Source organism: Salmo salar, chromosome 20 (assembly GCF_965601325.2).
Source record: "Salmo salar chromosome 20, fSalSal1, whole genome shotgun sequence".
Classification (NCBI taxonomy): domain Eukaryota; kingdom Metazoa; phylum Chordata; class Actinopteri; order Salmoniformes; family Salmonidae; genus Salmo; species Salmo salar.
In genome coordinates, this window is record NC_138310.1 from 21,009,926 (window position 1) to 21,035,077 (window position 25,152).

Below are 25,152 nucleotides of genomic sequence, written 5' to 3' on the forward strand. Positions count from 1 at the left end.
ATTTTCACACATGAAATAATGCCTTGTCTACCACATCCTTTTCTTTATTTTAGCATTGCCACTTCTTAGGCCTACTGCAGTTTCAATACTTCCAATAGATAGCGCAGGTGAGACGGTATTATTTCCTACATACAGTAGGAAGGATACTGGGGACTGTTGAGGGAGGAATTACATACAATAAGTTTTCATGTTTGTCTTTTTATTCAACAAACTTGAACACAGAAAGTACCTTAGAAAACAAGCAAAAGACAGGCCATAAGATGATGGTCTGTTCTGAAATACTGAAAAAAGACTAGTCATAGGAAGTGTTTTTAAATGATTTCATACAGCAAATCCTATTGCAGGAGACTAAGTGTTGGTACAGTGTCAGAACCATCAACATCTCATCAGACATTTCTCTCCAATCTCACAGTGAAACTCAACAAAAGACAATTTGATGGACTCAATTCAAAGTCCCACTCTTGTGTTTGTGAAAGACATGAATATGCTAGCCTATAACTATGTATCCTCTACTCAAAGATAAAGCATAAAACATATAATGATCTACGTAATTTGAAAAGTTAAATGGAACACTGATAAAAAAATTCACAGAATTGTGTCTAACACAATTAATAATTCTCTATTTTTCAAAAAAGCATGAAATACTGCAGCTTACAGAGACATGAGGTACATTATGAAATACCATTGTCAACTCATCTTCATCGTAAGACGAAACAACACACAAAAAAAACATCAAAAGAAAGACAGGTATCAAACATTGTGAGTATTTCGAGTGACTTTGCTCTGGTGCTTTGCAAAAATTTTAAGAATCACAAAATCCATAAATAAATACATTAAACTGTGTTTTTTCTTCTTCATTTGATTACACTTTTTACATTAGTGAAAGTATTCTTCCTTGTATCAACTATCCCTACGCTAAGGCACATGTTTATTTGGGGCTAGATTTAATGTTCTGCACTTTCTGGAAATTAAATATTTCAAACAGAAAATAATTGTAATGTATTATTTTCATTGGTTCAACACATCATGCTTAGTGTGCCATGCAGCCAGGAGCCTGTGATAATCATGTATTAGAATAACCATTCTGAACCAGAACAAACCGATTACCAGGCTGCTATTAGCCTCTTTGTCATAACCATAATACACACTGAAAGTAACTATAACACTCAAAAAAGTAAAAACTACACTATGTTTACATATCACAAAATATACCAATGCAAAACATTGGACAGCCTCTGGTCAAATTGATCATTATTCATGAAAAATACTTGGGTAGAAACATTTCAAGACATTATACACAATATGGTGGACAAAAACTATCTAAAACAGTTCATGGCATGCTTTAAATCCTCAAGGTTAAGAGCCATTATAATCTCACTCTGTTCCCTAACCATGGGTCCCCTCAGAATTCCCTTCCCTAAATGGATCTGGCCAGCTCTCTTTTATAAGAGAAAGGCACAGTCTGAGTCTGTTTGTCATCAGGGGTAGATTACAGTATGTTCCATTTGAGGTTACAGCTTTACATCAAATCATTGTATAGTGGAGGAGTAAGGGAGCGGGAGGCTGTGGGCTATGGAAGCTAAGCTCAGAGATGCCTGTAAGAATGGATACTCACTGTCATTGTGTATAGAGATCTGAATGAAGACGCATGACATCCTGACTATGCAGCTGAACCACAGCATACCCCCTTATCTAAGGCTTTTCCTTTTGAGTCATATATCACATATAACAGTGGACAATAGCACAATGCTTTAGCCAGTGTCTGTCAATGAATCTACACTAGTCAACCCCTGGTTGGCATGGCATCCTATTTCCGCCCTTACTCGAAGTGATGCCCTCCAGTTTTAGACAGCAGAGAGGTCGATCCGATTGGCTGAGTTGGTGCTTTTGTCCCATGTGTTCATCTTTGTGGGGTTCGCCCCTCCCCTGTTTCCATTCATCTACAAGAGAAAAAGGAGAGCACACACTTGATCTCACATTCAAAGTTATAAGTTGAATTCACTTCTTTCTTCTTAGCCAATTAGACCCCTCTATCTTGGTACTCACAACGTCAGAATTGAAGGGTTTCACATTGATGTTGCGAATGGAGCTGCTGGTTAGAGACCACACCTTGGTTTTGTGCTTAAAGGCAGCTCTGACCTACCGCAAAACAGCACAACCATGAGTAGGACCAATAACAGATGCAATGTTTCATAAACCTCCCCAGACATATTAGAAACAAAAGAAACTATATCAACACTATAACAACATGAGAGGTGTGCCTTACCTCAGAGTTGAGAAGACAATGGAACAGGAAGATAAAGAATCCCTTTAGAGAGAAAAATCCACATGATTGTAGTCAATTACTGTAAATAAAGGCTATTGATAAAGACTATTGATATTTTATGAAATGTATTAGATTGCATAATGGCACATTTACAGTACGCTACTTACCTGTAATGAGTTGAAAACAGAAAACATGTACTGGAACATCAGTGCGTGATCGTTGATGGCCAGTACCCCAAAGATCCAGGAGATGCCCAGAATAGGAAGGAGCACAGCCACTGCCTTTGCAGTCAGCCTATACACACAGAGAGACACAGACACACTAAATGTCAGCTATCTATAGTGTATTAATGTCAGTCTGACTGAGTCAGAGTTTGGATAGCGTCATCACCGTGATGGTTTCATGATGACTCACTTGACTGCGTTGGCATCGCCATGAACCTTGTAATTCTCTGAACTAATACGAGAGATGATCCTCGTTACAGATATAAGAATCACAATATTCACCTAAGTAAGAGAGAAAACAACACATATCAGTTAATGTCTAAATATCACTTTCATGAACAAAAAGCTTGAGCTCCAGTGATTAATTAGCTGTAAATTGTAAAGTAAAGAACGGAAATAAACAAACAGTTAGTGGTGATTTCTTCAGTTCTCTTACCACAATGACAAACAGTGCTGGTGCCACAAACGCCCAAATAGCCCCATTCTTCAAGGACAGCCAACAGCTGAGGGAGAAAAGAGAGAGATAACAAGTTTGGTCGACATCTCTCACATTATACTTCCCATCTCCGTTTACTCTGTAAACTACTTATACATAAATATGCCTAGATACATATCTCTTAATTCATGGCAGTTTTATGGCACCAGTATTGATATTTTAACTATATCCAATGGCACAGAGTGCTGCCAAGTGGTTTTGAATGTCCAGGTTGGAGTGTGTTGACTCAGTGACTTACTTCCCAACCTCTCCATAGCTGTCCAAGGCTGATGTCATAGAGACCACACATATCACCAGTGGAGACCCTGGGAGAAGAGAGGCCATGTTAGTTACAAGATAAAAAGATATCACACACATCATGACATCTCTAACATTTCATTGTTTAGTATATGCTTCCTTATACAGTATTGACTTCAGTCTAATGTTTTCTAAATCAGATTTGGCAAGGAGTATGAGATGAAAGTTAGCAAGACCGACAGTGGAGGACACCGGATGTTTTTCCATTCCCACCAACATGGTTCTAGTCTTGGTCATGCTTTCATCTGTTTTAATGAGTTGCTAAGTCCACAGAGATTTACAGACTTCCCCAGCTAAGAACAATTAAACTGTTACGCTAAAGGAGGAAATGAAGAATAAAGGGTCAGGAGCCTGATTTCACTGCTAACAACAGGAGCTGTAAATTACAAAATGGCAGTGTTTAAAAAAAAAATTAGGCTGGACACATCTACACTACTTAATTTGCTGTTGGCCACAAATCGCAGCATTACTTCGGCCAACAACATAGGACATTATAAAAATGGGAACTTATTTCTAATAATCACTCCAGCATGTGAAGGAGGCGCAGTGTTCCCAGACAGCTAAAAGAAACGCACTTACACACGCACACACATTCTCCTGTCTGTCTGTCCACTCTGGCTAACAGAGACCCGGGAAGTCTGAAGGCCAAACTAGAGGTCTGCTAAAACCAGACCTTAAAGGTCAACATTTTAATTGTGGGAAACATTGTTCATGATTAGTCTTTTGAAGCAAAGCATATTATTGCATGTAGCTGCAGGTGTACATGGAAAACCGATTGATCCAGTTTGAGATTAATAAAAACATGTGGATCATTAAGACATTTGTGCCTAAAAAGGACCATTAATACAGTTACAATACGTACCCCAGCCAATCCCATAGTAGTAGAAATGCTTGCTGCCCTCTGAGCCGAAAACCTTGATGACCATGCTGTAGAGGTGCAGGCCCTCCACCAGCATCCAGGCAAATGCACTCAGGAAGAAGAAGTGGAGCAGCACAGCCATCACCTTACAGGGCAGCTGGGAGAGGAGAGGGGTTAAAGGTTAAAACTAGGGCACATCATTATCTCTGTCGGCACGCTCTGCCTCCTCTTCTTTATCATCACCATCATCATCATCATACAGTAAGTGCAAATCACTTCCTGGTTCAAGCCAATGATATCCTCTGACTGTGGTTATGAGGTGCTTACCGTGCCTGGGTCAAAGCGGAAGCTGATGAGCAGCAGGATCTGGGCCACCAGGATGGCAAAGGACAGGTTGGCATGGATGTGGTAGCGTTGGTTACGGATAGTGCTCACTGACCTGCAAGGCCAGACACAAATAAAAACATTGAATATTACAAGAAATGTATAAAATAACTTTGATATAACATTTAATCATAATGGGGCGAATACCACTGATAAAGAGCATGTGTGACACACAGCACATGTGAGGTGCTTTGATACGTTTATTTTGATTGAGTCAGTGAACAATAAAGATGGAGGGATACTCACGACAAGATTGCAAATGTCACCAGTGTGATGGTCAGACAGAAGATAGATATGGAGCAGCCAATGTAACTGATGGTTGATAACGCCACCTGGTGGGCCTTGGTTAGCTGTGCAAAGGTGAGAATCATCACAATTCAGTAAAACATTCCAGACACAAGTTTGATGTTTAGATTCATGTTCGGGCTGATTCATTTCAAAAGGATACAGACCAGAATATATTGCATTGAACACATTACTAGAGAACGAATGTAAAGCTGAACTGAGAACAGCATTAAACCAAAGTAGTGATTCTCTAGTAGGGACACAGTGTTTGAACTGAGCTGAGTTTCACTATGAACCAACACTGCCCTCTGTGGGATATTTATGGTAAGTAGCCAAGTTTGTGGTCATACACACATCCTTAAAAACGTAGGTGTTGGGCTAATAAAGAATACTTGTGAAGAACAGGAAAGCCTGCACACTGTTTATGCTCCCAATTCACCGCTTTATTGACAACGTTTCGATCCGAAACAGATCTTTTTCAGGTCAAAAAGACGGAGCTCTGTTATACACATTTCACCTCACATGACCATTACGCACATGATGGACGGTGTGGAAACAATTCAACTTTTGTGCATAGTCAATCATAATTAATCACAGAGGTACATATGGTCATAAGGGATTATATACATACAAATAGGTCCGAGTTAAAAGCTAGGAAAAGGTAAAAAAATATTACATTGGAAACTTTTGGAATACCATTACGCGCAGGATGCGCGGTGGCCGTAGATATAATTACAGTGACCTATTTCAAAACAACTTGTGTACCTCTAATAATTTGATATCAATGAGATGGGCACATGTAGTAGTTACAGAAAATCTAATACATGCATATGTACAAAATTAACAAGTGGAGACCTGCATGGCAAGACAAATCAACGTAACATATCCGTGTAATAAATGGTCTGATATCAAACTCTTGGTTCAGGCCTTCAGGAGACATGGTGGACAAACGCTGAATCCAATACAATTATATTCACATTGGTAGATTATCAGTATCTCCCCCTTCCTAAGAGCCTTAACATGTTCGATAACAATGTATCCCAGAGAGCTGATGTTGTGACTAGCCTTCATGAAATGCGCAGCCCTGAAATGTGCAGTCCTGGTATTACTCCTGTGTTCTGCTATCCTTGTTTTCAGAGCTCGTAGAATTTTTCATACATAGCATAGACCCCAATTTTTGTACACTTGATCAGGTATACCATTTTTTTTTGTAGAACACGTAATGATTCCTTTGCCCTGATGGGGTGATTGAATGTTGTGCATTTGTTCGTAAAGTTACAATGGGTACATCCGCCACATCTGTATTTACCGTCTGACACATTGTCTAGGAAGGTGCTACGTGGCACTGGTGGAAGATCAGACCTCACCACCATTTGACTGTTGGGGGCACGTCTGAAGACTACCTGCGGGTCAGTGATCATGATGTGAGAGTGTTTTTTTAATGATATAGTCAAACTGTTTGGGGGGGGGGGGGGGGTGAGGCTGTCATTCTGGGACATAGTAACCGCCCCGTGCGTCATGCAGCCATTCCTCTGGGTAACCCTGTTGTCTGAAATGCTCATCCAGACAGTGCGCTTGTTTGTCATAGTCATTCTGTGTACAAAAGGTCCTGCGTATGCGAATGTATTGGCTGATAGAGAGGCTCCTTTTCAAGGAAACAGGGACCTCGTGTCCGTCGGAATCCTGTATAGGTCCGTGGTAAAATCACCCCCCTAAAACCCAGTGTGGTGTCACTTCCTACATATGTAGCGATTCTATGGACATGATTAACTCCCTTAAGAAAATTTACAATATTGATGGGGGGATGGTAATGGTTTGCTTTGATTTTGTCACACCCTGATCTGTTTCACCTGTCTTGTGCTTGTCTTCACCGCCCTCCAGCTGTCGCCCATTTTCCCCATTATCCCCTGTGCATTTATACCAGTGCTTTCTGTTTGTCTGTTGCCAGTTCACCTTGTCTCGTCAAGCCTACCAGCGGTTTTCCCGTACTCCTATTTTTCCACTCTAGTCCCTGTTTTCTAGTTTTCCAGGTTTTGACCATTCTGCCTGCTCTGAGCCTGCCCGCCGTTCTGTACCTTGTGACACTGCCCTGGATTATTGACCTCTGCCTACCCTGAGCCTGCTTGCCGTTCTGTACCTTTTGGACTCTGCTCTGGATTACTGACCTCTGCCTGCCTTTGACCTGTCGTGTGCCTGCTCCCTGTTTTTGTAATACATTTTAATAAACTGTCTACATCTGGGTCTTATCCTGAGGTCTGATAATACGAACTGGCCATGACTGACCCAGCAGACTCGGACCAGCTCTGCAACACCATCTCCTCCCAAGGAACCACCATTGGGAGACATGAGGAGTTACACCGAGGTCTTCTGGACAGATTCCAGACATTGGCAGAACACCATGACTGTGCCTTGAATACATTGCTGGAGCAATTCCAGCGGATTATCTGTTAGGCCGCCGGCCATAACAGTAGCCTCACAGCCCCACAGTAACACTGATGTCAGCAGTGCTTCTCTCCAGGGCACCCCGGCTTCCCGAGAACCCCACTTATCTCCTCCGGAACGCTTCGCTGGAGGGTCAGGAACCTGTCGGGCATTTCTCTCCCAGTGTTCCTTTATCTTCGAGCTGCAGCCCTTGTCCTTCCCCTCGGCCTGCTCAAAGATAGTGTATCTCATAACGCTAATGTCTGGGAGGGCTCTCGCCTAGGCTACTGCGGTGTGGGAACCACAATCTGCCATGTGTTTCAGTTTGGAGGAGTTCGTGGCTGAGGTGAAAAAGGTTTTCGATTCCTCGTTGTCCGGGAGAGAGGCTGCCCGGAAGTTACTCAAGCTTCGCCAAGACTCCCTACAGTGTGGTGGCCTATGCAGTTGATATCTGCACATTGGCTGCCTGGAACCCGGAATCCCTGTTCGACACATTCCTTCATGGATTATCGGATGAGGTTAAGGACGAGCTCGCAGCCCGGGAGCTGCCTACGGATCTCAATTTGCTGATCGCCTTGACCATCCGGATCGATGGGCGGCTATGGGAACGTAGGAGGGAGAGGTCTGATTCCGGTCCCAATCGCTCGCCAAAGGATCCCACCTTGCCTCCGAGGTTCTCCGGAAGTCTCCAGCGTCTATGTCCCTGAGAGGATCCGAGTTCCCCCGAGAGTCTCCGAGGTCTGCCGACTCTCCTTTTTCGGAGCAGATACAACTTGGCAGCGCTAGGCTGTCACGAGCCGACCGCTTACGCAGACTTACCACCCAGAGTTGTCTGTATTGCGGAACTGCCGGTCATTATGTGTCTACCAGTCCTTTAAAGAGGCCAGGCTCATCAGTAGGTATGAGTACTCTGGTGGGCCATACAGAGAGTTTTTCTTCTCCCCTTACTTGCACCCCTTTTCATGTCATTCTGCTGTGGGGCAACCAGTCTAAATCTCTCCGGGTTCTCGTTGACTCTGGGGCCGACAAGAGTTTCATGGATGCCACCCACACAGCCCCTCTCCAGTCCCCTGGACGTTAGAGCACTGGATGGGCGCTCTATAGGCAGGGTTACCGACAATACTACTCTTATCTACCGGCGTGTGTCCGGGAACCACAGTGTGTCTATACAGTTTATGCTCATCAAGTCTCCTCAGGTTTCCGTGGTATTGGGGTTTTCTTGGCTCCAGCGCCACAATCCCCTTATAAACTGGATTGCTGGTACTATCGTGGCCTGGAGCCCGTTCTGCTACGCCCATTGCCTGAAGTTCTCCCGGGCACTACACCACCCCGGGGATGGCTGGATTCACTGTCGGGTCTGGAGACCAAGGCTATGGAGCCATACATCAAGGACTCCCTGGCTGCAGGGGGTATCCATCCTTCTGCCTCCCCCACCGGCGCAGCGCTCTTCTATGTGGAGAAGAAGGACAAAACTCTATGCCTGTGCATCAACTACTGGGCCTCAATGACGTCACGGTTAAGAACCGCTATCCGCTACCACTCATCTCCTCGCCTTCGAGCCGCTCCAGGGGGCCACTATCTTCTAAGTTAGACCTGCGGAACGCCTACAACCTGGTACGGATACGGGAAGGTCACGAGTGGAAGACAGCCTTCATCACTGTTAGCGGACACTATGAATACCTGGTGATGCCATTCGGTTTGACCAATGCTCCTGCTGTGTTCCAGGCCCTGGTTAATGACGTTCTCCGGGATATGTTGAACCGGTTCGTCTACTTCGACGACATGCTCAGACACTGGGCTCTCACCCTTCGAGTGCTCCATGGATTATCAGCCCCCGCTCTTCCCAGAGGAGGTCAACATACCCTCTGCCCAGATGTTCGTCCGCCACTGTCGGCTTACCTGGAAGAGAGCTCGGTCCGCTCTTCTCAAGACCACCTCCAGGTATCGTTGACAGGTGGATCACCACCGGACGCCGGCTCCCCTTCTTTTGTCTCTGGCAGAGGGTATTGCTGTCTACTCAGGATCTGCCCCTTTGGGTAGAGTCCTGCAAACTTTATCAGCCCTTTCCCCATTTCCAAGTTTCTTAGCCCCTTTGCCGGCACCCTCCGTATACATCCCACGTTTCATGATCAAGATTAAACCTCTGTCTCACAGCCCTACGTCTCCTCTTTTCAGGCCCACCCCTCCACCACCTCATCTCCTGAGTGTTTGACCTCGGGGTTGGGGATTCTAGTACCTGGTTGACTGGTAGGGTTATGGTCCAGAGGAGAGGCGCTGAGTCCCCGCTAGGAACATCCTGGACCCAGCCCTCATCGCTGACTTCCACTGCCGGCACCCCGATCAACCAGGTATGTACCCGGGTAGGATGCCACACCCTGATCTGTTTCACCTGTCTTGTGCTTGTCTCCACCCCCTCTCCAGGTGTCGCCCATTTTCCGATGTGCATTTATACCTGTGTTTTCTATTTGTCTGTTGCAGTTCACCTTGTCTCGTCAAGCCTACCAGCATTTTTTCCCGTAGTCCCGTTTTTCTCTCTAGTCCCTGTTTTGACCATTCTGCCTGCCCTGACCCTGCCGTTCTCTACCTTGTGACACTACCCTGGATTACAGACCTCTGCCTGCCCTGACCCTGAGCCTGTCGTTCTGTACCTTGTGACACTGCCCTGGATTATTGACCTCTGCCTGCCCTGAGCCTGCTTGCCGTTCTGTACATTTTGGACTCTGCTCTGGATTAGTGACCTTACTTGACCTGTCGTTTGCCTGCCACCTGTTTTTGTAATGCACTTTTACTTTGAACTGTCTGCATCTGGGTTTTATCCTGAGGTCTTCCCTGTGGCTCAGTTGGTAGAGCATGGTGTTTGCAACGTCAGCATGGTGTGTGCAACGCCAGGGTTGTGGGTTCGATTCCCACAGGGGGCCAGTACAAAAAAATATATATATATATATATAAAAAAAAGGAATGAAATTAAATGTATGCATTCACTACTGTAAGTCGCTCTGGATAAGAGCGTCTGCTAAATGACTAAAATGTAAATGTAAGGTCTGACAGATGTTGAATCCCTTCATACAAACATCACCCATCTCATTTATATCAAATAATTATTAGAGGTACACAAGTTGTTTTCGAAATAGGTCAATGTAATTATACTGAAGAGAAAAATAAATGCAACATTCAACAATTTCAAAGATTTCACAGTTCATATAAGGAAATCAGTCAATTGAAATAAAATCATTAATCTATGGGTTTCACATGACTGGACACCCCCGCGGGTGATGAAGCCAGATGTGGAGGTCCTGGGCTGGCGTGGTTACACGTCTTGAGGCCAGCTGGATGTACTGCCAAATTCTCAAAAATTACATTGGAGGCGGCTTATGGTAGAGAAATTAACATACAATTCTCTGGCAACAGCTCTGGTGGACATTCCTGCAGTCAGCATGCCAATTGCACACTCCCTCAACTTGAGACATCTGTGGCATTTTGTTGCGACAACTTTTTAGTGGCCTTTTACTGTCCCCAGCACTTGGTGCACCTCTGTAATGATCATGCTGTTTAATCAGCTACTTGATATGCCACACCTGTCAGGTGGATGCATTCTTAGCACAGGATAAATGTTCACTAATAGGGATGTAAACATGTGTGGACAAAATCTGAGAGAAATACGTTTTTTTTTGTGCGTATGTAACATTTCTGGGATCTTTCATTTCCGCTCAGGAAACATGGGACCAACACTTTACAAATTGCGTTTCCATTTTTGTTCAGTATAGATCTACAGCCAACGCGTGTCCTGGATGTAAGGGTCATATGGGAGTGTATTCCAACAGTTTCCAACGTAATCTTTTTATTTTACTGTTGCCTAGATTTTGTATGTACAGTATACAATCCTTTATGTCCATATGTACCTCTGTGATGAATTATGATTGACTATGATTGACTTATGAATTATGATTGCGCAAAAGTGAATTGAATTGTTTCCACACCCACCATGCGTCGTGTGTGTATATGGTCATGTGAGGTGAAATGTGTATATTTTGGGATGTGAGAACTCGAAGATCCGTTTCGGATCGAAACGTTGTAAAAAAAATCAAATAAACTGTGTGCAGGCCTTCCTGTTCTTTACATGTTCATGGTAAGTGACATAGTTACATTTAAAAATAAACGTCAGACACTCAGAATATCCTGAGCGGCGCAGTGGTCTAAGGCACTGCATCTCAGTGCAAGAGGTGTCACTACAGTCCCTGGTTCGAATCCAGGCTGAATCACATCCGACCATGATTGGGAGTCCCATAGTTGGTGTACAATTGGCCCAGTGTTGGCCGGTGTAGGTTGTCATTGTAAATTAGAATTTGTTCTTAACTGACTTGCCTAGTTAAATAATACAAAAAATCTTGCTCCTGATCATGCCACTCTTTTGGATGTCATTTTATTGCTTTTATTGCATGGCTAGCCTCCGTGGCAGGAAGTTACTTCAATTTGTCTGACCTCCTCAGTGCTTAGTGTCCTGTCCAACCCCCCTGGCCAGTGCCAGTCCCAGTGCCAGCCAGTAGAGTGGTGTGATGTCGAGTGCTGGGCTTTAACAGGGATCAGTGACCCTCATTACTAGTGTTCTCACTGGAGGACCTCTATGCTGGACTGGAATGGGTAACACTCTGTCCCCATTTTAAAGCTGCTGTGGCATGGTAAAGAGAATACCCCTGACCTGAGTCTGAATGAGGTCCACTCTCAAACTATGCTGCTGCACATATGTCTTGTCCTTGACAATTGTATATCAAGGATGATTCCCCTTTTCTCTTCCTCGGTGTGTGTGTGTGTGTGTGTGTGTGTGTCTAGTTACAGGTAACTGCCAAAATAATGGAAACGCTTGAGTAAATGAGGGATACAAAGTACTGTATATTGAAAGTAGGGGCTTCCACAGTGGTGTGGTTCCTGAGTTAATTAAGAAATTAACTAATGGGATAACAATGCCCCCATCCACAGGGCACGAGTGATCACGGAATGGTTTGATGAGCATGAAAGTGATGTAAACTAAATGCCATGGCCGTCTCAGTCACCAGATCTCAACACTTATGGGAGATTCTGGAGCAGCGCCCGAGCCAGCTTTTACCACCACCATCAACAAAATTATGGAATTTCTAAATTATGGAATTTCTCGAGGAGGAATGGTGTGGCATCCCTCCAATATAGTTCCATAAACTTGTAGAATCTATGCCAAGGTGCATTGACGCTGTTCTGGCTCATGGTGGCCCAACGCCCTATCAAGACACTTTATGTTGGTGTTTCCCTTATTTTGTCAGTTACATGTATATGACTGTGTGTGTGTTGTACGGCATGTTGCTGTTTTTTTTTTAGCTGATGTTATTTCCAGACATTGAGGTTTGATTCTCCATTAACTGCAGCGTGTGCCTTGTCATTTGGACAGTGGAGCAGTCACAGCCTTCCAGAATAGGGATGTGTGGGATGTTCCCATCCAGCTAAGGGATAAGGCTGCTGCCCACTAATTAGAGAGGGACTTGAGGAAAGTATAGCATCAAGGAGACGACTGCTTCAATACATTACTGAGCAACGCAACAAAAAGGACGGTTATCCTTTTCTATTTTGGGAATCTATTCAAGATGGATGGTCGGTCACCACACTCACAGGGTGAATATTGCTGGCCTTTTGATAACAGAGGAGGGTTATTGTCTCTGGCCTCTATTGCCTGGATTACCATTTAGGATAATACAATGCACTAATGGTGATGAACTGTGAAGTGATCTGGACTGTGTTCCAATAAAAGTTTGGAGTACAGGTTTATGAAGAAAGGGAGATTGTGGCCTTCATGGCATGATATTGACATTAGAGGTCGACCGATTAATCGGAATGGGTGATTAATTAGGGCCGATTTCAAGTTTTCATAACATTCTGTAATCGGTATTTTTGGACACCGATTTGCCGATTTCTTTTATTATTATTATTATTATTTTTTAAACATTTTTATACACCTTTATTTAACTAGGTAAGTCATTTAAGAACACATTTTTATTTTCAATAACAGCCTAGGAACGGTGGGTTAACTGCCTTGTTCAGGGGCAGAACGACAGATTTTTACCTTGTCAGCTCAGGGATTCGTTTTTGTAACCTTCCGGTTACTAGTCCAACGATCTAACCACCTGCCTTACATTGCACTCCACGAGGAGCCTGCGTGGCAGGCTGACTACCTGTTACGCGAGGGCAACAAGAAGCCAAGGTAAGTTGCTAGCTAGCATTAAACTTATCTTATAAAAAACAATCAATCTTAACATAATCACTAGTTAACTACACATGGTTGATGATATTACTAGTTTATCTAGCGTGTCCTGCGTTGCATATAATCGATGCGGTGCCTGTTAATTTCTCATTGAATCACAGCCTACTTTGACAAACGGGTGATGATTTAACAAGCGCATTTGCGAAAAAAGCACTGTCGTTGCACCAATGTACCTAACCATAAACATCAATGCCTTTCTTTAAAATCAATACACAAGTATATATTTTTAAACCTGCATATTTAGTTAATATTGCCTGCTAACATGAATTTCTTATAACTAGGGAAATTGTGTCACTTCTCTTGCGTTCCGTGCAAGCAGTCAGGGTATATGCAGCAGTTTGGGCAGCTGGGCTCATTGCGAACTGTGTGAAGTCCATTTATTCCTAACAAAGGCTGTAATTAATTATGACATAACATTGAAGGTTGTACAATGTAACAACAATATTTAGACTTAGGGATGCCATCCGTTAGATAAAATACGGAACGGTTCCGTATTTCACTGAAAGAATAAACGTTTTGTTTTCGAAATGATAGTTTCCGGATTCGACCATTTTAATGACCAAAGACTCGTATTTCTGTGTGTTATTATGTTATAATTAAGTCTATGATTTGATAGAGCAGTCTGACTGAGCGATGGTAGGCACCAGCAGGCTCGTAAGCATTCATTCAAACAGCACTTTCGTGCGTTTGCCAGCAGCTCTTCGCAATGCTTCAAGCATTGTGCTGTTTATGACTTCAAGCCTATCAACTTCCAAGATTAGGCTGGTGTAACCGATGTGAAATGGCTAGCTAGTTAGCGGGGTGCGCGCTAATAGTGTTTAAAACGTCACTCGCTCTGAGACTTGGAGTAGTTGTTCCCCTTGCTCTGCATGGGTAACGCTGCTTCGAGGGTGGCTGTTGTCGATGTGTTCCTGGTTCGAGCCCAGGTAGGAGTGAGGAGAGGGACGGAAGCTATACTGTTACACTGGCAATACTAAAGTGCCTATAAGAACATCCAATAGTCAAAGGTATATGAAATACAAATCGTATAGAGAGAAATAGTCCTATAATAACTACAACCTAAAACTTCTTACCTGGGAATATTGAAGACTCATGTTAAAAGAAACCACCAGCTTTCATATGTTCTCATGTTCTGAGCAAGGAAGTTAAATGTTAGCTTTTTTACATGGCACATATTGCACTTTTACTTTCTTCTCCAACACTTTGTTTTTGCATTATGTAAACCAAATTGAACATGTTTCATTATTTATTTGAGGCTAAATTGATTTTATTGACGTATTATATTAAGTTAAAATAAGTGTTCATTCAGTATTGTTGTAACTGTCATTATTACAACAAGAAAAAAAAGAAAAAGAAAATCGGCCGATTAATCGGCATCGGGGGTTTGGCCCTCCAATAATCGGTATCGGCGGTGAAAAATCATAATCGGTTGACCTCTAATTGACATGTAGTTGGTTAAGAAGTGTGTATACATCTATTGCAAAGAGGGAAGTATACTCTCACCGGACACTTTATTAGGTACCTAAGAGGTGTCAAAAACGTTTGTTGCGCATTGGTATCAAGGGACCTAACATGTGGCAGGAAAACATTCCCCACACCAGTACACCAATGCCACCAGCCTGTACCAGGCCGGATAGGTCCATGGACTCGTGCTGCTTACGCCAAATCCTGACTCTGTCATCATCATGATGCAACAGAAACCGGGATTCTTCGGACCAGGCAATGTTTTCCCACTCCTCAATTGTCCAGTGTTAGGGATCGTGTAAACACTAGAGCCACTTCTTTTGAGTTTTTAGCTGATAGGAGTGGAACCTGGTGTGATCGTCTGCTGCAATAGCCCATCCGTGACAAGGATCGACAAGTTGTGCGTTCCAAGATGCCGTTCTGAACACCAGTGTTGTACCGGAGCCGTTATTTGTCTGCCTGTTAGCTTGCATGATTCTTGCCATTCTTCTTCGACCTCTCTCATGAACGAGATGTTTTTGCCCACCTGGACTGCCACTGGCTGGATATTTTTTGTTTGTAGCACCATTCTCGGGAAAACCCTAGACACTGTCATGCGTAAAAATCCCAGGAGGGCAGCCATTTCTGAGATACTGGATCTGGAGCGCCTGGCACCGACGATCATGCAAAGTCCCTTAGGTCACTCGTTTTGCCCATTCTAACGTTCAATCGAATAGTAACTGAATGCCTCGATGCCTGTCTGCCTGCTTTATATAGCAAGCCACGGACACGTGACTCACTGTCTGTTGGAGCGACCCATTTTTCGTGAACGGGGTTGTGTACCTAATAAACTGGCCGGTGAGTGTAGTTTGAGAATCCCTGAGCCAAACAGACTGTGGGAATAGATGGTCTTTGAGGCATGGACCATTGCCTCATGTCGAGACCCAAAGAAACCACACCTAATCATGGTAGTCTGCAGCAATGCCCTATTAAATCACTACTGAAAACAACGTTGTTAATTAGGTATGCTGAAAATTCTAGCAGAACCAGGACCTCTGGATGGGGAGAAGTTACTGTGTGGTGAACCACAGACCCCTGTGCAAATATACTCACATATATCACTGGTGCACTGATGGATAAACAAGAACTAAAAGGCACACACACACACACACACACACACACACACACACACACACACACACACACACACACACACACACACACACACACACACACACACACACACACACACACACACACACACACACACACACACAGCAAGGTTCTGCACGGGACTGCGTGTTGTGGAGGAGAGGAAAGGAAAGGGGATCTTACCTCCATGGGAACCACCTGCATGAGAATGGCGAAGTTGGTGAGATGGTTACACAGACACACCGAGTAGGACATGTTCCCTCCGGACCGCACACAGCCCTCATTGGACCAAACACCCACCTTTGAACTGATGGAGGACAGACAGACAGACAGACAGACAGACAGACAGACAGACAGACAGACAGACAGACAGACAGACAGACAGACAGACAGACAGACAGACAGACAGACAGACAGACAGACAGACAGACAGACAGACAGACAGACAGACAGACAGACAGACAGACAGAGGAGACAGTCAGTCAGAGAGAGGACAGACACAGGAGACAGCCAGTCAGGCAGAGGAAGGAGACACACACAGAGACACATAGACACAGGAGTTGAGACAGAGAGATTGTCAGACACATATGCAAACACACACATAAACATGCCTGTCAAAATAGCAGGGATAAATCTACAATGGCACATACTCCCTAAACCGGATAATATTCTAGGTAAAACGATTATGTGGGAGGCCCTTTAACACATACGTTTTGCAGAATTCAATTTTTAATAGGGCTGTCAAATATTTCTTTTTTTTTCATGAACCACAGAAGGAAGGGGACAGGAAGCATAATGAGTCCAAGTAAAACAGTCACAATTCACAATGATTTATAGCATTTAAACAGCCAAAACATTGGCTTATCAGATGGAAGTGTTTTTACTGAAGGTTGCTACACTCCCTCCCTCAATATATACTGTACCAAATGTATTGATGCTATGTATCAAGGATGTAATGTATATGATGATGATGTTTTGAGAAAAATTTGTTCTAGACATATTTCAGTGTGCATATGTAAACCCAACCTGTAGTCGAGGAAGGCACAGTAGAGAAACACCTTGTTGCTTTGGTTCAAGGCTTGACCCTGCTGATCCCTGTTCTGAAAAAAGAAAACAATGTCCTAATTTCAAAGTTACAGCTCTACTTCACAAACCTCTATTGTGAGATGGGCATGTGTGACATTTTGATATTCTTTGGCATTTGTATCTTGTCACAATCAAATCCCAAAGAAGACCTAATTTTATATTTCTGAACAGAATTCAGTTGAAGAACCACAAGTTTAGGTCTCCTTTGAAAAATAGGTTGTTTTACCTCAAGGAGACAACCTGGTAAAATAAATATTAAATTGAAAACAATTGACTTGATTGTATTACTGAGTTGGTGTGATGGCCAACACTGGCTTTTGTTATCTCCCATAAACCAGAGCAACCTGTTTGGAAAGTGCATGTTACTGTAATCATCATGAGAGGGGCATGGGATCCTTTGGAAGCTTTGGAAATGAGCAGCTCTCTCGAAGACGGCTTCCATGGCTCCAGTTGGCTCTCTCTTCATAAAATAAGCTTAACAACACTATTAGAGCTGGCTCGATGCGCTCCAAAAATAGCAATCTCTTTTGAAATCGGAAGAATGAACCACCTTTTTTCTTTCTGTTTTGTGAAATCAAATAACAATGTCCCCTTCACTGGTGTTGAGAGACCAATAAACATCTGAAGAAGACATCAGCTTAACAAGCTAGAGCAGAGGTGTCAAACTCATTTTGCTCCGGGGGCTGCATTATCATATCAACACAGTTTAGATTTGGTTTTAGCCATTTTAAAGTACAGTTGAAGTCGGAAGTTTACATACACCTTAGCAAAATACATTTAACTCAGTTTTTCACAATTCCTGATATTTAATCCTAGTAAAAGTTCCCTTTCTTAGCTCAGTTAGGATCACCACTTTATTTTAAGAATGTGAAATGTCAGAAAAATAGTAGAGAGAATTATTTATTTCAGCTTTTATTTCTTTCATCACATTCCCAGTGGGTCAGAAGTTTACATACACTCAATTAGTATTTGGTAGTGTTGCCTTTAAAATGTTTAACTTGGATCAAACATTTCGGGTAGCCTTCCACAAGCTTACCACAATAAGTTGGGTGAATTTTGGCCCATTCCTCCTGACAGAGCAGGTGTAACTGAGTCAGGTTTGTAGGCCTCCTTGCTCGCACACACTTTTTCAGTTCTGACCATAAATTTTCTATGGGACTGAGGTCAGGGCTTTGTGATGGCCACTCCAATACCTCGACTCTGTTGTCCTTAAGCCATTTTGCCACATTTTTAGAAGTATGCTTGGGTTCATTGTCCATTTGGAAGACCCATTTGCGACCAAGCTTTAACCTCCTGACTGATGTCTTGAGATGTTGCTTCAATATATCCACATAATTTCCCTTTCTCATGATGCCATCTATTTTGTGAAGTGCACCAGTCCCTCCTGCAGCAAAGCACCCCCACAACATGATGCTGCCACCCCCATGCTTCACGGTTGGGATGGTGTTCTTCGGCTTGCAAGCCTCCCCCTTTTTCCTCCAAACATAACAATGGTCCTTATGGCCAAACAGTTCAATTTTGTTTCATCAGACCAGAGGACATTTCTCCAAAAAGTACAATTTTTGTCCCCATGTGCAGTTGCAAACCGTAGTCTGGCTTTTTTATGCCGGTTTTGGAGCAGTGGCTTCTTCCTTGCTGAGTGACCTTTCAGGTTATGTCAATATAGGACTCGTTTTACTGTGGATATAGATACTTTTGTACCGGTTTCCTCCAGCCTCTTCACAAGGTCCTTTTCTGTTGTTCTGGGATTGATTTGCACTTTTCGCACCAAAGTATGTTCATCTCTAGGAGACAGAACGTGTCTCCTTCCTGAGCGGTATGACGGCTGCGTGGTCCCATGGTGTTTATACTTGCGTACTATTGTTTGTACAGATGAACGTGGTACCTTCAGGCATTTGGAAATTGCTCCCAAGGATGAACCAGACTTGTGGAGGTCTACAATTGTTTTCTGAGGTCTTGGCTGATTTCTTTTGATTTGACCATTGTGTCAAGCAAAGAGGCACTGAGTTTGAAGGTAGGCCTTGAAATACATCCACATGTACACCTCCAATTGATTCAAATGATGTCAATTAGCCCATCAGAATCTTCTAAAGCCATGACATAATTTTCTGGAATTTTCCAAGCTGTTTAAAGGCACAGTCAACTTAGTGTATGCAAACTTCTGACCCACTGTTAACAAGAGTGTTTGAAAAACGAGTTTTAATGACTCCAACCTAAGTGTATGTAAACTTCCGACTTCAACTGTATATTGAGTTTGTTTCCCCCAATATTGTTTTTAAATAAAAATCAATACACACACACATACATATATCTATATTCATACAAACAAATATATATATATATATATATATAATATATAATATATATATATATATATACACAGTGCCTTCAGAAAGTATTCATACCCCTTGACTTATTCCACATTTTGTTGTGTTACAGCCTGAATTCAAAATTGATTAAAACACATGTTTCTCATCCGTCTACATACAATACCCCATTATGACGAAGTGAAAACATGTTTTTAGACATTTTTGCAAATTTATTGAAAATGAAATACAGAAATATCTATAAAATATTCACACACCTGAGTCAATACTTTGTAGAAGCACCTTGGCAGCGATTACAGCTATGTGTCTTTCTGAGTAAGTCTCTGAGATTTCCACACCTGGATTGTGCAACATTTGCCCATTATTATTTTCTAAATTCTTCAAGCTCTGTCACATTGGTTGTTGATCATTGCTGGACAACCATTTTAAGTGCTTGCCATAGATTTTCAAGTGGATTCAAGTCAAAACTGTCACTGGCCACTTAGGAACATTAACTGACTTCGTGGTAACTCCCATGTAGATTTGGCCTTGTGTTTTAGGTTATTGTCCTGCTGAAACGTGAATTAATCTCCCAGTGTCTGGTGGAAAGCAGACTGAACCAGGTTTTCCTCTAGGTTTTTGCCTGTGCTTGGCTCCATTCCTTTCTTTTTTATCCTAAAATAAAAAATTTAATCAATTTAAAATTCAAGCTGTAACACAACAAAATGTGGAAAAAGTAAAGGGGTGTGAATACTTTTTGAAGGCACTATACAGTATATATATATAAACACCCTCTAGGATTTTGCCTGTGCTTGGCTCCATTCCATTTCTTTTTTTATCCTGAAAAACTCCCATCTTTAACGATTACAAGCATACCTATAACTTGATCCAGCCACCACTATGCTTGAAAATATCGAGAGTGGTAGTCATTAATGTGTTGTATTGGATTTGCCCCAAACATAACACTTTGTATTCAGGACAAAAAGTGAATTGCTTTGCCACATTCTTTGCAGTATTACTTTAGTGCACTGTTGCAAACAGGATGCATGTTTTGGAATATATTTTGTTCTGTACAGACTTCCTTCTTTTCACTCTGTCAATTAGGTTAGTATTATGGAGTAACTACAATGTTGTTGATCCATCCTCAGGTTTCTCCTATCACAGCCATGAAACGGTAACTGTTTTGAAGTCACCATTGGCCCCATGGTGAAATCCCTGAGCGGCTTTCTTCCTCTCCGGCAACTGAGTTCGGAAGGACACCTGTATCTTTGTAGTGACTGGTGTATTTATACACCATCCAAAGTGTAATTAATAAGTTCACCATGCTCAAAGGGATATTCAATGTCTGCTTTTTTTTTTATACCCATCTACCAATAGGTGCCCTGCTTTGCGAGGCATTGGAAAACCTCCCTGATGTTCGTGGTTGAATCTGTTTGAAATTCACTGCTTTACTGAGGGACCTTACAGATAATTGTATGTGTGGGGTACAGAGATAAGGTAGTCATTCAAAAATCATGTTAAACACTTTAATTGCACACAGAGCAACATATTATGTGACTTGTTAAGCAGATTTTTACTCCTGAACTTATTTAGGCTTGCCATAACAAAGGGGTTGAGTACTTATTGATTCAAGACATTTCAGATTTTCATTGTTAATCAATTTGTAAAACATTCCAAAAAAACAGAATTCCACTTTGACATTATGGGGTATTGTGTGTACGGCCGGTCACATAAAATCTCAATTTAATCAATTTACCTGAACCACCCAGGCCGTATTGGACACCCTGACGGGTTTGACACCCCCGAGCTAGATCATAACAAAGGCTCAACCCCGCAGCAAAGGTGATTATTACATTGTGTGAGACTCCTTACTGTCATTTTATTTGATTATAACTCACTTTTTACATATAATTCCTTTAATCAGTCCCCAGAGACAGTGAGCTAATGGTTGAAGGAATGTGGTAATTAGGGCCTGGCTATGGTTTCAGGTTCACCCTAACGCTCCATCCAATCTTTCCTCAACACAAAACAAAGTATTCCTAGGCTGGCATTGTGTAACATCTATAGCAGACCCACCTCTCCTTATTCCCTGGGCCTTAATGGAGAAATTAGATCAGAGTGTTGAGATGAACTGTCTCTATTCCCTTCTGGAAAAAGTGAGTGAGCGGGAGAGTGAATCTGACAGTGAGGCACGATGCCTTGTGCATGTGTCTGTTTCCTGGCCCTACCATACACTCTCTGCTTCATATTACCTTATAATGTTAGCTATGGGCCAAACTCTTGCCTTCATAGTATATATATTTTGTGTGTGATTTTCGCTTAACTCACACAATAGCTAAATGCTCTTGTGCTGTCTGTACTTAGATCACCCTGTGTAGAGCAGTGTGCTGCTCACCTGAACATTGTGCTTTATGTACAGAAAGGACTCGTGTGTAGGACTGTGTGCTCCATAGACAGGCCTTGAAAGCAGCACACATGCAGCCCATCAGCATGGGAAACGTCTGTCTTTGACGAGGTGCGAGAGACCCTCTGGGAGAGTTTATAGGGCCCTGTGGGGTTTAATAACTCACTGGTTCTTGGTGGGTGTAAATAGAAGCAGATGGGAGGGTGAGGTACAACTAGGATCCATTCACAGTCCAGGAAGAGAAAGAACTAGTCCCTCTGCCATCAGGCATTCCTTTACTCTGGAACATTTGTTCTCTTCTATCGCTGAAACATTGATGCTATTATGTTAGAGAGAAGACTAGGGGACAAATTTTCCACATTGAGTGATTACGGAGAGGCAAAATGTTACAAGCTCTGACATGGACCAGACCCACGTTGAAAAGCACACTGACGAAACGGACAGTCACAGATGGGAGATGTGGTATTATCCAGTCACAATGTCTCTGTGGCGACACAGTGGTTGTTGTTCTGACATGTCCGTTGGGTGTTTCTGAGCCCATATCTGGGGAGAGCGAGAGTAGAGAGAGTGATGTGGAGTTGAGTCTCTCCTCAGTGTTAGAATGCAGAAAGAGAGCGAGAGAGAGCGAGAGATGTCATCTGGTCTGTGTGTGTGTGTGTGTGTGTGTGTGTGTGTGTGTGTGTGTGTGTGTGTGTGTGTGTGTGTGTGTGTGCTGTGTGTGTGTGTGCCTGTGTGTGCTGTGCGTGTGTGTGTCTGTGTGTGTGTGTGTGTGTGTGTGTGTGTGTGTGTGTGTGTGTGTGTGTGTGTGTGTGTGTGTGTATGTGTGTGTGTGCCGGGTGTGTGTGTGTGTGTGTGTGTGTCTGTGTGTCTGTGTGTGTGTCTGTGTGTGTGTGTGTGTGTCTGTGTGTGTGTGTGTGTGTCTGTGCGCCTGCCACTGCTCCCTCGTCTTCCTGGTGCCCTGCAGCCTCACCGTCTTCCAGGATAGAGAGCTCCGCTCCATCAATGTATTAACAACAGAGGGCTAGCAAAATTAGCCTTGGAAATCACTTCAAACCTCATCTGAGGAAGAGAAAGAGAGTCGAGGAGAGAGAAAGACAGAGACAGAGACTGAAAGGCAGATTGAGGGAAAGAAGAAGAGAATGAGACTGCCAGAGGGAGGTAGAGAATAAGTGACAGAGTGAGAGTGAGAGTGAGAGAAAGGGAGTAAGAGATACAGATAGTAGTAAACTACTGTAGTTCCCCTCTCTCTTTCCTCAGAGATCATTAAATGAGTAGCGAAGAAAGCAGTTTGTCTCAACTGGTCTGTCAACCCACTAGGCCTACATCACAAACAATGAGAGACCAGTAACATCCATCTAATAATTGAATCAGGGCATACAATAGAGTATGGATCGAGAATCCTGCAGCTCAGTAAAGAGTATAGTTAATGGTTATGCAACTCTTTAGGGGTGAACGGGGTATTTTTCAGCTGCCATGACATCATGACAACACGCCTATCATGTGGCAGCGTGTTGCATAACAACATTTGGGGGAGATTCGTAGGGAGTATTATGCTTCAGGGATGAGTGGCATATGCTGGTGATTAACGAATAGCCCTCCTCCCCGCATCTGTCGTCATGGTGAAAGAATGGCCTTCCACGTCTGCCCTGCCAACAGGATAAATACCGGCTACATTCTGATATGTCTATTCTGGTCATATGAACAAATGTTGTGCTTTAGCTAGTTAATGTCAATGCAAAGCTTGACGTCTTTGAAGACAATCTCACAATGTCCATGGACAGAATGACGAGGTAAAAATACAAACTCACACATAACATCTGCATATAAGCCCCCTACATGACATACCCACCAAACTCTTCGAGCTCCTCTCTGCACTGCGGCATCTTTCAGACCTCCCATGATTGCCAGAGCTGGATGTCAAGCCCTCTCTGTGGTTGAACTAACCTCCCCAACCACTGACAGGACACGCCTTCTCAAATCCAAAGACATCAGACTATTCCAGGCCAAAATGAATACTAGCTTTTGACAGCTGGTTCTAAGACAGAAGAAATAAAGCGCAAAAAGAGAGGGAAGGGCGGATGGATGGTGGCTCACTCTCATGTGGACCTCTTGTAGGCTTCAATGCAGTGATTCTGACACATTGATACAGGAATACTGTATATACTGTACAGCAACCATGACACTACCAATCCATCAAAACTAAGCCCAACACCACCATATGTTCTCTAACGTACAGACAAATAGCAGACTGACACACAAACTCTCTCGACACACTGTCCAGCTTTACCACACTAACCCACATTCTCTGGGCTGGCATTGCTAGTCTGGAGTAAGACTTGTTTCAAATGCAATGCAGTCTAAATAAATATTGTGGACAATACATTTACAGCCATTTTTATCTCAATATCAAATAATTTCTGAGTAACGATTAAGTACCTTACTGTGATTGTTTTAAATTAAAATGGTCACAAGCAAAGATCAATTTCTCAAGAAATAATTTTGCGAGGACTGTCTGGGAGTGATCTGAGTGGGGCGGAGAAATCTAAAACTAGCCGTTGTCGGCAGAGAGGTTTGAAACTCTCTTTCTTATTGGTCTATTAACTAATTGTGTCACCAGGCAGGCCAAAGCTCCATCCCACAAAAACAGGCTGAAATTTCAGGCGGTCTTATCAAACAGCTCTTACACTATAAGGACAACATCATTTTCAAAATGTTCACAGGTATTATTCCAAAATCATAGTGGGGAAATATATATAAAACACAGAAAAATCACGTTTTTGACAGCACTGAACCTTGAAATTCGTGTCTTATGTAAAACACAATTAATAAAAATAAAGTCACCCATATCTTTTCAATTTCCCCACGTTTCGACATAGCAATCTAATTGAGGGCATGGAGAGAGACAGGGTGTAATTTAGAATTACTCTGAGGTGTGTGGTGTGGGACAGATACAATCTTCAGCCACTGAAAACTAGTCTAAACGCACAACCGTCTGCAGAGACAATGAGAGGCTTGAAACTCAAACTACATCAGCTACACCACTACACCAAAAAAACGTGAATGAACTTCCTTTGTTGCCTTAGTATTTTAATAAACAGGAGACTTCAGGTAGAGCTAAACCCGGTGTCTGGTTCCACTATATAACATGTAGAAAGTGCAAACATATGCATATCCCCATGGCAACACTTACTGTAGTTAAAATTAGCCACAAAAGGAAACACTTTATTGCTCTATGTCTGGGACAGG

General features: G+C 42.9%; 1 protein-coding gene across 2 annotated transcripts in view; it reads right to left on the reverse strand.

The window, feature by feature from the left end:
* Positions 1 to 182: 182 nt before the first annotated feature.
* LOC106579914 (adhesion G-protein coupled receptor D1) overlaps positions 183 to 25,152 on the reverse strand; it is a 47,410-nt gene continuing 22,440 nt past the window's right edge. For both annotated transcript variants that reach the window (XM_014160278.3, XM_014160277.3), the window contains 12 exons: positions 17,137 to 17,210; positions 16,294 to 16,417; positions 4,773 to 4,876; positions 4,470 to 4,581; positions 4,146 to 4,299; positions 3,225 to 3,291; positions 2,927 to 2,993; positions 2,681 to 2,772; positions 2,434 to 2,560; positions 2,267 to 2,308; positions 2,047 to 2,139; positions 183 to 1,940 (listed from right to left, as the gene is read on the reverse strand). In XM_014160278.3, the coding sequence (XP_014015753.2) occupies positions 1,845 to 1,940; positions 2,047 to 2,139; positions 2,267 to 2,308; positions 2,434 to 2,560; positions 2,681 to 2,772; positions 2,927 to 2,993; positions 3,225 to 3,291; positions 4,146 to 4,299; positions 4,470 to 4,581; positions 4,773 to 4,876; positions 16,294 to 16,417; positions 17,137 to 17,210 (1,152 nt within the window). In that variant the 3' untranslated portion in view covers positions 183 to 1,844. The remainder of the gene's footprint in view (positions 1,941 to 2,046; positions 2,140 to 2,266; positions 2,309 to 2,433; positions 2,561 to 2,680; positions 2,773 to 2,926; positions 2,994 to 3,224; positions 3,292 to 4,145; positions 4,300 to 4,469; positions 4,582 to 4,772; positions 4,877 to 16,293; positions 16,418 to 17,136; positions 17,211 to 25,152) is intronic.